Source organism: Phymastichus coffea, unplaced genomic scaffold (genome assembly GCF_024137745.1).
Source record: "Phymastichus coffea isolate CEN01 unplaced genomic scaffold, Cenicafe_Pcof_1.1 PCOF00257, whole genome shotgun sequence".
In the NCBI taxonomy this organism is placed as follows: Eukaryota; Metazoa; Arthropoda; class Insecta; order Hymenoptera; family Eulophidae; genus Phymastichus; species Phymastichus coffea.
Window position 1 is genome coordinate 25,068 of NW_026707068.1, and position 11,645 is coordinate 36,712.

Genomic DNA, 11,645 nt, shown 5'->3' on the forward strand with positions numbered 1-11,645 from the left:
ACTTAAATGATACATGAATCGTCTCGTTTTGAAGGGCAAAGTATTTTTTTTTTATATGATCAAACGTTCAAATTGTATGATTGGAAGCTGATATAAACGATTAAATGGGAAAAGAGCATGTATTTGCACTATTTTTGCTATGGAACATAATTACGTTATAAATCAAAAGTTATTTGTAACTAAATAATTAAATTGTTAATAAGAAAAAACTGACAGGTTCTGGGGTCTGACACCTTTGAACAATCGATTCTCCGCATTAAAAACATAAACATTAACAAAGTTATCTGGAGAGGTAGAAACTGTAACGAAAAGTAATATTAGCTTCCGAACTAGTTGTAAGTAACACTGCACTAGTACGAAACCATGCCTATGCCGTGTCGCTAAATTGTCGACCGTTACGTTTTCCAGTATTGCATACATGAAGAGTCAAACATTAGGTAATTGCCAATTTAGCGTTGAGAGCCCCTCTGTAAGTTACATTTGCAAGAATATTCATTTTTTTTCTGCTGTTCATCGGGTATTTTATTAAATAATGATTTTCATTTCCATGCTGACAAATGCTTGTAAAAAGTAATTCTCTGACGTTAAACTTGACGCAGCTGCTTTTAAACTTTAGCTAGCTTTACGCTCACGGAAAATTTATAACTTAATTTATTAGTGTACTTGAAGATTTTCTTTATATTATATACTTATGCAACAGATGGTGATATATTATATAAAAGAATCAATTTAATAAATATGATGAAATAACCACTAAGATTTTTTATTAATTTTATTAATTTTTATATCTGAAAAACTATTATCTTCAATTCTTTAGTGACGTTTTATTAAAAATATAAAGATAAATCTTAAATACAATTTATTTTAATTGCAATAACTTTGTATTGAACTAAAATAGATGTAAATTTGAATTATTAAACAATGGTATATATATTTGTAATCAAATAGCAGTCATCTGTAAGATATGTAAATCATAAAAGAAATTTCTCCAAATATCTAAATGTATTATTATTTTATTTTCACATTTTTTCCATCTCAACTTTGAACAAAATTGTTTTGCGCGCGTTATCAGTTAAAAAATGCCATGACTGCACATCAAACAGCAATACAAGACGAGATTCGTGTAGTCATTACTTATAGTCATTACTTATATATTATTACTTGTAGTCATTTCAAAATATGTAATAAAAGATACTCAAGAAAATAAAGTTATAATTATTTAATTCGTTCATTTGAATCGGAAAAATCTATCTAAGGAATGTCTACTGCGTAATTCGTTAAAAATACTACGAATACTGATTCCTGAACTTTCAATTATCTGATCTAGTCTAGTCAATTCTCCGAAATTTGTGACTGACGTTAACTTCGTCTCCTATCACTCCACCCATCCGCCGTTTGTTGACAAAACACGCGGGCATTGTTGTGATTGTCCGAAAAAGTACATAATACGGAGTAGTATATCTTCGTTGTTTGTGACAGGGTTATTCAAGCTTAGCTCTTGTTAAAGCAGCCGAGATGAGCTACTCAAGCAGTTATAACATGGCAACATTTTCGCGACTGCAGTTGGAAAACTTCAAAAGTTACCGATTACTTACAACAATCGAGTGGAAACAAGTTTCTGCGATACTTGGACAAAATGGCACAGGTATTTTATATAAATCATTTTGTTCAAGAAATTGCATTTTCGATATGGAAATTCTTCGTGTTCTATCGCGATCTTGTCTATGAATCTTGTCTGTGATTGAATTTTCTAAATATTATAGCGTTTTTACTGCTATTTGCAAAACAATAAATGAAATTTATGTTGTGTAAACTGACTGCAAAACTACTAAGCTTTTCAACTGTCTCAGTATGCGCGAACATGTTTGAAATTGATTCTTGAAAAACCGTTATTTCGAAATGCCTGTATAGATTTACTGTGATACTACGATGATTTTTTCAATTTTCCATGAATTTTTACGATTGAGTTATGCTTTTTTTGTATTTTTAATAAAACTTATATTAAATTCGTGACTTTTTTAACATTTTTTCGATCGAATATTTCTAGGGAAGTCTACTATCGTAGACGCAGTAGAATATGTGTTTTGTTTTCCTCGCTACAGCAAGAGATCGGTTGAATCTCTCAAAGAAGAACTGTATAACCGTAATTCAGACGAAAATGAATATTCAAGGTAATATATTTGATTAGAAATATTAATGTCGCTTTAATGAAACCAGTTTACTCTTTCTCTTCAATCAAATTAAAATTCATTGAAAGAGCTCAATCAACTTAATTAAAGTGTTTCGCTTTTTTAACATCAGTATTTTAAGATTAGTCACAAAATGATGAAATGATAAAGTTACATTCAGCTCTAATTTAGATAAAATGTTTTAGTTCATGGGTGAGTGCTTTTATAAGTATTAACAATCAAAGGACAGAATTGAAAAGGTCAGTTAATTACAATGACTCAGTTCATGAATATTGGGTAAACAATAAAGTAAGTTTTTATTTCATTATAATTTTATGAAATTTTTATACAACAATTATTTACTTTTTTTTAAATCAGGCAGTTTATTTCAATGAATACAAGAAACTTTTGATACAACTAAGTGTTAGTTCTAAAGCAAATAATTTCCTAATTCAACAAAATTCTATTGAAAGTTTGGCGCTAAAAAATGCTAAGCAAAGAAGAGAGTTTTTTGAGATTTTGTCTAACTCTATCATATACAAATCAGAATACGATAGGTACTTTGCAATTTTATATTTAAAATTCATGAATATGTCATAAGTAATAAAGCTTAATTTCTTTTTTCACTTTCAGATTGATAAAGAAGATGAAATTCATGGAATCTGAAATTAATAGCTTGCAAAATATTTTAAAATTACATAAAAAAGAAAAAAATATTTTGAACCAAAGAAACAAGGAAATTAAAACCTATAATGAGCTTAATCAACAACTTGTGCATAATTTTTTTTTATATTCCTTATTAGCTTAGTATATTTGATTGGATAAATTCTTAATTTTTCTATTTCAGGAAGAAGTTGAGTATGAATATAATTATACAAAACTTTATTATTACAAAAGATTAATTAACAATTTGCTTAATGAACAACAAACAAAGCACAAAATCATAAGAATCACTGAACATTTAGCACATGAAAATAAAGAGAACATAAAAAAATTAAAGGATCAAATTGATGAGAAAAAAAAAGAAGTATTTAATATTGAACAAATATTAGAAAATGAAGAATCTCAGCGTTTATCTGAGGAAGCTGAGGGAAATGAATTTGCTCACAAAATTTTATGTTATGAAAATCAAATTAAGACAGTAGATAAGTATTTGAAAAAAGCCATAGAGTTACATAAAGTACATACTAAGAAAATTGAAGATCTTGAAGAACAATTACATGAAATTAAAGTTGAGATAGATGAGTTTCAATTACAATCTTGTTCTATTGATATAAGTAATGATCAGGTAAATTGCGACGTCTTATTACTGTTGCATTAATAATTGATATGATACATATGGATTATAACTTTCTTGCAGTATGATAAATATCTCAGTTTGAAGGCAGAAGCTCAAAAACAATTTGCTCAAGAAAATCTCTCAGTTCCAACACTTCAGAGACAGTATGATAGTATACAAGATAAAATTAATGAGTATAAAAATAAAAAGGAAAAATTGTTGTACGAAATAAAAATAAAAGAGTCAGCTTTGAAAGACATTACTTCTAAATACCAAAATATTGTGAAAAAAATTGAAGAAATGCAATCTAATATTAAAAGTACTGAAATAGATGAAGCCAAACTTAATAAAGAAATAAACCAATTGCATATTGATATAGAAGATACCATTAAGAGTATTCAAGATTTAAATGAAAAATTAAATGAGTTTGACATATCACATCAAGAAAGTAACCAGCACTGTAAAAATGTTGAAATTATAGATGCATTGCAAGTGAAAATACGTGGAGTTGTAAGTTACTTATGCATGACAAATTTTTTCTTTATTGATTAAATGCTGTAGAATTTAAATATTTTATATAGATAGGTAGATTGGTACAGTTGTGTAGGGTTACTGAACAAAAATATGAAATGGCAATTACAAAGATTTTGGGACAAAAAATAGATGGCATAGTAGTTGATACAACCAATACAGCTCAAAAATGTATACAGTTTTTAAAAGAGTACTGTATAAGCGATAGATATTCAGTTATAGAGACATTTTTTCCATTAGATAATCTCAAAACAAAAACTTTAGATAAAAATCTACTTTAGTAAGCATTAAAATATACAATTATATTATTTTCACTTCTTTATTAATAAATCTATACTTATAGCCATATTAACAGAGAGCCGCATACTAAACTTGCTATAGATGTGATGGATGTCAATAGCTGTCACATAGATAATGTGTTGAAAAGTTTCATTGGGGACGTTGTAATATGCGAAACTGATGATCAAGCTGGAAGCTTGTCAAACTTACTCAAAATTAATGTAAATATTAAGAATCCATATCAATATATCATTTTTAAAATCATTTGTATTTTTGTTTTTTTCTTTTATATAGTGCGTTTCTTTAGATGGTACTTACTACAAAAAAGACGGGACATTCACTGGTGGATTTAGTGATTTGAAAAAAAAAGCTAAGAAATGGAGTGAAGAAGAATATGAACGTGTTGAAAGAGAAAGAGTATTTAGCATATTGTCTACTATTATGTTTCCTATCTGTATTTATATTAAAATTAAGCCTTGTATTTATATTTTAGCAAGAAAAAAATGAATCTCTTAAAAGATTACAGCAGTTCCTTAGAGACAAGGAAAATCTTAAAGAAAATTTACTAATAAAATTGTCCAAGTGGCGTTATTGTTTGAAGGAATATTTACAGCCAACTCAAAAAGCAAGTTATTATTTCCATTAATATACACTTTTAGATTTATAAAAATTCATATAATTTTCACTACATACAGGATCATGAGAAAAAACTCAAAGAAATTGAAGATAATTTAGAACAATTAAAATTGAAATTGGAGAACCTCGAATCAAGTAATTTAGTTAATGAATGGCAAAAATCTTTATTTAGTATGGAGCAAGAATTAAGCGCCATAAAAGCACGAGAAGACGAAATAGAAGATAAAGTTTTTACAAGTTTCTGTAAAAAATATGGATTAAAAAATATTCGACAATACGAAGCAAACGATGTTAGGTAAATTATACTATTAAAAATGATACGGTAAATTATATTTTACTAAAATTAATTTACTCATAGAAAGTATGAAGAACGTTACAAGTATCAAGTGGCATTAGAAAACCATTCCGGAGAAATCAATAATCAAATAAATTACGAAAAAAGTCGCAACACAAAAGGTATCGAAGATTATGTAGTATTGTATAGTAGGAATATTTTTTGAACAATATAATACGATACAGTGACTTTTTTTCTGATTTAGAAATGATAAAGCGATACAAAAATAAGAAAGACGAGTTGGAAAAAGAATACAACGAATTATTGCATAAAAGGAGAACGTGGGATAATCGCAAAAATGAACGCAATAAATACTATGAAAGTAAAGCTAAAATGAAGTCGCTTAGGTGTGAGATAGATGAAATTGGGAAAAAATTAAGGAACGAAGAACGTAAACTTTCAGCTGCAAACAAAGATCTTAAAGCATTAGAAAAGACTGTTGCTGTTTATACTTTGAAAATTAATCAACTTTGGCGTTTAGAAATCCACCAGATATTAACAAAGTGCAAAGTTGTTCATTGTTAAACTTTTATTTTTAGATTCACACTTGCAAAAAAGTTTTCTAACTATATATTTTGTCAACACATATTTTCAGATAAAAGGTATTAAGATACCATTACAAAAAGGCACCATCGAGGAAGTGCTGATGCAATCAAGAATGGATGTAGAATCTGAGAATAGTGAACAACAGACAGAAAGTGAATCTGGAATTCAAGAAAAAGATGTTGAATTTGATTTTTCAGGGCTAGATGAATCTATTAAAAATCTTGATGAAGATCAATTGAATCAACACATCGAATATCTGGAAAACAGATACAAAGAATTTGAAGAGAAATTAGAGTCACGTGCCCCATTAAATCGAAATGTGAGTTTAAAAAATAAATGTTTTATAATCAACGTGAACAAATTAATAAGTTTTTATTATATTATATCTCGTTACATTATAGATTAAGCAGGACTTCAAATTGCTTGAAAATAAAATAAAAAATTCAGTGAACGAATTATCAGCAAAACGAGAACAATACCAAACTATTAAAATACAGTTTGATGACGTAAAAGCCAAAAGGGGAAAATTATTTATCGAATTTTTCAATTCTGTCGAGAAGGAAATTGATCAGATATTCAAAGTATTAAATGTTATCTAGACTTGAGATATATAGAATTTAATAAAATTCTGTAAATATTATTTTTATTTTAGCGTTTATACAAAGATTCTGCTGCTCAAGCTTTTATAAGCATGACAAATCCCGAAGTACCATATCTTGACAACATTGAGTTCAACTGTTTAATTCCTAAGAAAAAGTTTACAAAGGTTGAAAATCTTTCAGGGGGAGAGAGAACTATGTGTGCCTTGGCACTTTTCTTGGCTATTTACAGGTAAACAGAACGAAGAAAAAATTAGTCTGTCTCATAATATTTATACAATTTTTTTTCTAGTGCCAAACCTGCTCCCTGTATCATTTTTGATGAAGTAGATGTTGCTCTAGATAACGATAATATGGAAAATATTGTCAGCTTTATCAAAGAATGGAAAGAGGCCAGAAAAACACAAATTATTATCATCAGTCACAACGAACGTTTTTTGAGATGTGCCGATGCTGTTATTGGAATCAATAAATCTGTAAGTATATTATTTAACCATTTGATAATAGTATATTCCTAATTTTAAATCAATTAACAATTGATTCAACTTCTAGATTCGCGAAAATTCGAGTTACGCAGTTCACGTGGATCTAGCTCAATATTTACAACTTGACCATGAGGCTCAAAGAAATCTTTTAACCAGTCGATCGACACATGAGTCTTATTAAAAAAGAGAATTAATTAGATCCAAAAAGTATGGATAACGTCATCGAATTTTCCGTTTTTTAATCTTGTAATCTCAAAATGAAATCCATTATTCGATAAAATTTATTATTTATTTAATCGAAAAAATTTGTAATCAAATAATTAGTTTGAAAATCAATAGATTAGATTGCATTTTTTTACCATTAATTCAATGTATAGGCATTTTGCTAATGAAATGAAATTGTAAATCGGGTTAAATATATAACAAAAAAGTTGATCAATCAAATTTTACCCCTGAATCAGTACACGTAAAAACACTATGTTTAAATAATAAAAATTGGTCATTGTTATTATAAAGTAAAAGAATTTCTGCAATTTCATTAATATGTATACATTGCAATTCCGGAACTTTTGTATACTTTCCACTGTAATATCGCGGGTAATATGAATGCACATTTGTTACAGTAAGATCAATATTTAATATATAGCTGATATAAAAATTTGATATTATTTTGAATTTTTCTAGATAAACCTGTGACTATATTTACATCTATTTATAATTCGAAATTGCATTATACATATATTGATAAATAATACTTAGAAACTGTATTCTTTAACATAAAATATTTACATGTACAGTGAAATTCATTCTTATAATAAATATCTTCTTTTTTAATTTAATTTATATTGTAACTTATTAGTTTATATTAATTCTTTTTCATACAGTAGATGGAAATAATTAATAAATTTAATATTTCTTTTCTAAATCTATGAGTTTTTAAATTTTTGTTTCATAGTATAAAATATCCTTGTTCAAGAGTCATACTTTTCTACTTTTCTAACTCTTTTATTTTCTTAATAAATTAATGTATAATTTTGTGTAAGTAATAAACTTATAAATTATTAATGTCTAATGTTGATAATATCTATTTTATTCAGTCATTAATACAGAATAATAAGGGCAATATGTTATTTTTGTACCACTTGTGTACAATATTCGTAATTTTTATAACAAAATCAATCACAATTATAAATATGAATAATTTCATCATTTTTTATTACCAACTACATCAATCACATTTTTTTATAATGTAAAAAACATACAAATATATATTTACACGTGAATTACATTCTCTATTTACACAAAGATTCCTGCTGTTTTTTGTAAACTACTTTTAAATGTTCTGTTAGTTCTGGAGTAGTTTCTGTAGCCATGTAAACAGTTTGATACAACAGGTCATCTACAAGTTTAAATTCACGTTTGAGCTGAAAAATTATATCAGTAACCATTTGATTTATACAAGTAAATTAAATTATAGTATCACATACAATGCAATATACTCACTTGTAAAACAGCTGGAGGTTTTGATCCTTCAGCCTTTCTAGATATACTTGTGCTCAATAAATTTACAACATAATCATTAATTTCTCCTTCTTCAATGGTAGTTAATCCAAAATTATGAGCAATGAAAAATGATACTGTATTAGTGTTGGGTATAATTTTAAGAAATCCCACTTCTCTATGCATAGGTGCCTTCTTTTCAGGATGCCAACTTTGAGCAGCATAGTTCAACATTGGTTGACCAATTGATGTGAATGTAATTTCCTCATAATATTTGAATGGATTGATTGTAGGAAATTTACCTAGACCAACATTCTCTGTTCTCCAAATTCCTTCTAACCAGCCAAGTGGTTTGAGTGCATTGTGCATTGGTAGCTGATTCATAGCTGAAATAAAAATTTAAGAGTATAACTAAAGTTTCTTTTTTACTTTGTTATTATTATTTTATTTTTAAAACATGAAACAAAAAATTACCGATTAAATTTACTTTCGATAACTATACACTAGCCGTACACTGAAAAGATTTTCGAGGTGCAGCGCCCTCTCAGCCGCATAACCAGTCCACACTTAACCTTAGGGTCTGTCTCCATAGGGCCTGCCTGAGTCCGTCCGAGCCGGCCGAGATTTTTTATGGGCACGCCATCTCTATAATTTCGTATCCAATGGCGAGTTTCATAGTGAATGGCTGCGTTTACATAAACGAGCCCGATCGGACGCAGCCAATACGAGAAACGCATGAACACGAAATTATAGAGATGGCGTGCCCATAAAAAATCTCGGCCGGCTCGGATGGACTCAGACAGGCCCTATGGAGACAGACCCTAAGGGAGTGTCTACACGGGATCCGTCCTCGGATCCGTGGACGGATCCGTCCCCGTCCAAATTTTTATAGGCACACGCCATCTTCATAACTTCAAGTTCAGTGGTGAGTTTCAAATTTGATGTGAGAAACGCATCTATACAGTTCTTATATCCGTGATTTACAGCTCCAATTTTATTCAACGTGTAACGTATAAGTTGGTGAGTTCGTCCTCTTTTTTTCATTATACTGTAATACCGTAAACCGTAATTATAATTAATTATTTATACTTTTTGCCTTATCAAATTGCAAAATACATAATAGGTAGACCAATAGAATTTATATGAACAAATACTATTTGATTTCGGGGAAGGTATATTGCAAGGTGTAGTCAAGTTTGCTGATTTTACAATTGAAAATAATTTTGGAAATACAGGCTCAAATGCAAAAGGCTGTAGATAATACAAAGCCTTCCTTAAGAATACAAAGATTTTATAGGGAAAAACAAGTGTGCGTTGAAAAAAATCATTTATAAAGACGAAAGATTTACAAATTATAACGTATGTTTATTTACAAAATTAGATTTGCATCTTCTATTAAATTTATTTTTGATGAAATTCTTGTAGATGATACATCAGGAAAATTACTTCCGAATAAATTGACTATACATAATTTGACTGATGATTGGCTAAAAGCTATTCAGGTGATTTGGAAAACTACCCACTTAAATGCAGAAAACAATTGTGATATAAAGTAATATTATTTTTATAACTATAAATTCATGATTTTTTATCAGATTGCAATAGCAAAGAATTTTTTTTTCTTTATCTGCAGTAAATCAATGTCGGATTGTTTTCAAGAAAGAGAAGAACTTTGATTGCGTTATCAAGTAGCTGTAATTAGAAATGCTATAAACGAACTTGGATGTAAAAAATTACCTTCTGGATATGACCTTTCAATGGAGGATTCATTTACTGAGCCAACAAAAACAAAGTAAATCAAATTAAAAATAAATTTTTTTCATTCACTATTAGTAATGCTACTGAACTATTATCCATAATAATTAACGTTAAGGAAAACTAAATGAATAATTAATCTCAATGTGCATTTAATAATGATATAAATCAGGATTAGGTTGCTGCAATTAATAATTACAATATTTATATCTTATATCTGATAATTTTTATTGTATTACAGATCAAAATTTACAAGAGGACAACATTTCTAACATTTCTAATAATTTCTTTGGCTTCAACCCATAAACTTCTGTCTGATAAACAAGCATAATGCCATTGCTGAATCAAATCGTCTAAAGTAATAAGAATAGACATCTGTGAAAATAACAAATTTCTTAACGATGCCCTTAGTGACCTCAGAGGAGCGTTGATTATGTTTAACTGAGCTGGCCACAATCAAAGTTCTTCTCTTTCTTGAAAACAATCCGACATTGATTTACTGCAGATAAAGAAAAAAAAATTCTTTGCTATTGCAATCTGATAAAAAATCATGAATTTATAGTTATAAAAATAATATTACTTTATATCACAATTGTTTTCTGCATTTAAGTGGGTAGTTTTCCAAATCACCTGAATAGCTTTTAGCCAATCATCAGTCAAATTATGTATAGTCAATTTATTCGGAAGTAATTTTCCTGATGTATCATCTACAAGAATTTCATCAAAAATAAATTTAATAGAAGATGCAAATCTAATTTTGTAAATAAACATACGTTATAATTTGTAAATCTTTCGTCTTTATAAATGATTTTTTTCAACGCACACTTGTTTTTCCCTATAAAATCTTTGTATTCTTAAGGAAGGCTTTGTATTATCTACAGCCTTTTGCATTCGAGCCTGTATTTCCAAAATTATTTTCAATTGTAAAATCAGCAAACTTGACTACACCTTGCAATATACCTTCCCCGAAATCAAATAGTATTTGTTCATATAAATTCTATTGGTCTACCTATTATGTATTTTGCAATTTGATAAGGCAAAAAGTATAAATAATTAATTATAATTACGGTTTACGGTATTACAGTATAATGAAAAAGAGGACGAACTCACCAACTTATACTACGTTACACGTTAAATAAAATTGGAGCTGAAAATCACGGATATAAGAACTGTATAGATGCGTTTCTCACATCAAATTTGAAACTCACCACTGAACTTGAAGTTATGAAGATAGCGTGTGCCTATAAAAATTTTAATATATAATTTAATTTTATAATAATATAAAAATTTGGACGGGGACGGATCCGTCCACGGATCCGAGGACGGATCCCGTGTAGACATTCCCTAAGTGGCACTGCACTCTGCAGTGCTGATAATCCGACCATTCAATCAAAAAGTTCTTTTTCTATAGTCATACCGTTTCTAGGTATGTTTTCAATCCATCGGCTAAATGATTCGGCTTCGTTCCACGTTTCACTTGTTGATATCACATCAATTTAAAATGCAGGGCAATCAAAAACAAAAATTCATTGT

General features: G+C 28.6%; 2 protein-coding genes and 2 long non-coding RNA genes across 5 annotated transcripts; 2 read left to right on the top strand and 2 right to left on the bottom strand.

Moving 5' to 3' along the window:
* Positions 1-3,223: 3,223 nt before the first annotated feature.
* LOC131674576 (structural maintenance of chromosomes protein 1A-like) lies at positions 3,224-7,647 on the top strand. Its single transcript, XM_058953315.1, has 16 exons — positions 3,224-3,238; positions 3,307-3,456; positions 3,529-3,619; positions 3,689-3,957; positions 4,029-4,258; positions 4,322-4,478; positions 4,552-4,674; positions 4,751-4,882; positions 4,953-5,188; positions 5,252-5,349; positions 5,433-5,737; positions 5,823-6,092; positions 6,175-6,354; positions 6,426-6,604; positions 6,665-6,848; positions 6,925-7,647. Exons 1-16 carry the CDS (start codon positions 3,224-3,226, stop codon positions 7,036-7,038), a joined length of 2,733 nt encoding a protein of 910 aa, XP_058809298.1. The 3' UTR covers positions 7,039-7,647.
* A 295-nt stretch (positions 7,648-7,942) lies between these two features.
* Positions 7,943-8,991, bottom strand: LOC131674573 (peroxynitrite isomerase THAP4-like). The gene is made up of 3 exons (XM_058953314.1): positions 8,832-8,991; positions 8,361-8,743; positions 7,943-8,281 (listed from the first exon to the last, which is right to left on the bottom strand). Exons 2-3 carry the CDS (start codon positions 8,739-8,741, stop codon positions 8,150-8,152), a joined length of 513 nt encoding a protein of 170 aa, XP_058809297.1. The 5' UTR covers positions 8,742-8,743; positions 8,832-8,991; the 3' UTR covers positions 7,943-8,149.
* An 82-nt stretch (positions 8,992-9,073) lies between these two features.
* LOC131674575 (uncharacterized) lies at positions 9,074-10,493 on the top strand. 2 transcript variants are annotated; one of them, XR_009302855.1, is made up of 6 exons: positions 9,074-9,282; positions 9,344-9,377; positions 9,481-9,716; positions 9,783-9,909; positions 9,991-10,149; positions 10,354-10,493. It is a non-coding gene; the product is annotated as an uncharacterized LOC131674575 (long non-coding RNA). The 2 variants fall into 2 exon arrangements; XR_009302856.1 differs by having other exon boundaries at positions 9,481-9,666.
* Positions 10,472-11,328, bottom strand: LOC131674574 (uncharacterized). The gene is made up of 4 exons (XR_009302854.1): positions 11,223-11,328; positions 10,886-11,121; positions 10,693-10,819; positions 10,472-10,611 (listed from the first exon to the last, which is right to left on the bottom strand). It is a non-coding gene; the product is annotated as an uncharacterized LOC131674574 (long non-coding RNA).
* Positions 11,329-11,645: the final 317 nt, after the last annotated feature.

Bases quoted from the DNA above. Each gene is read 5' to 3' on its own strand.
- LOC131674576 (XM_058953315.1), top strand. The intron at 4,259-4,321 runs GTAAGCATTAAA...CTATACTTATAG, and splicing joins TTAGATAAAAATCTACTTTA to CCATATTAACAGAGAGCCGC. The intron at 6,355-6,425 runs GTATTAAATGTT...TTTTTATTTTAG, and splicing joins AAATTGATCAGATATTCAAA to CGTTTATACAAAGATTCTGC.
- LOC131674573 (XM_058953314.1), bottom strand. From the start codon at position 8,741: ATGAATCAGCTACCAATGCACAATGCACTCAAACCACTTGGCTGGTTA. The intron at 8,282-8,360 runs GTGAGTATATTG...ATAATTTTTCAG, and splicing joins AACCTCCAGCTGTTTTACAA to CTCAAACGTGAATTTAAACT.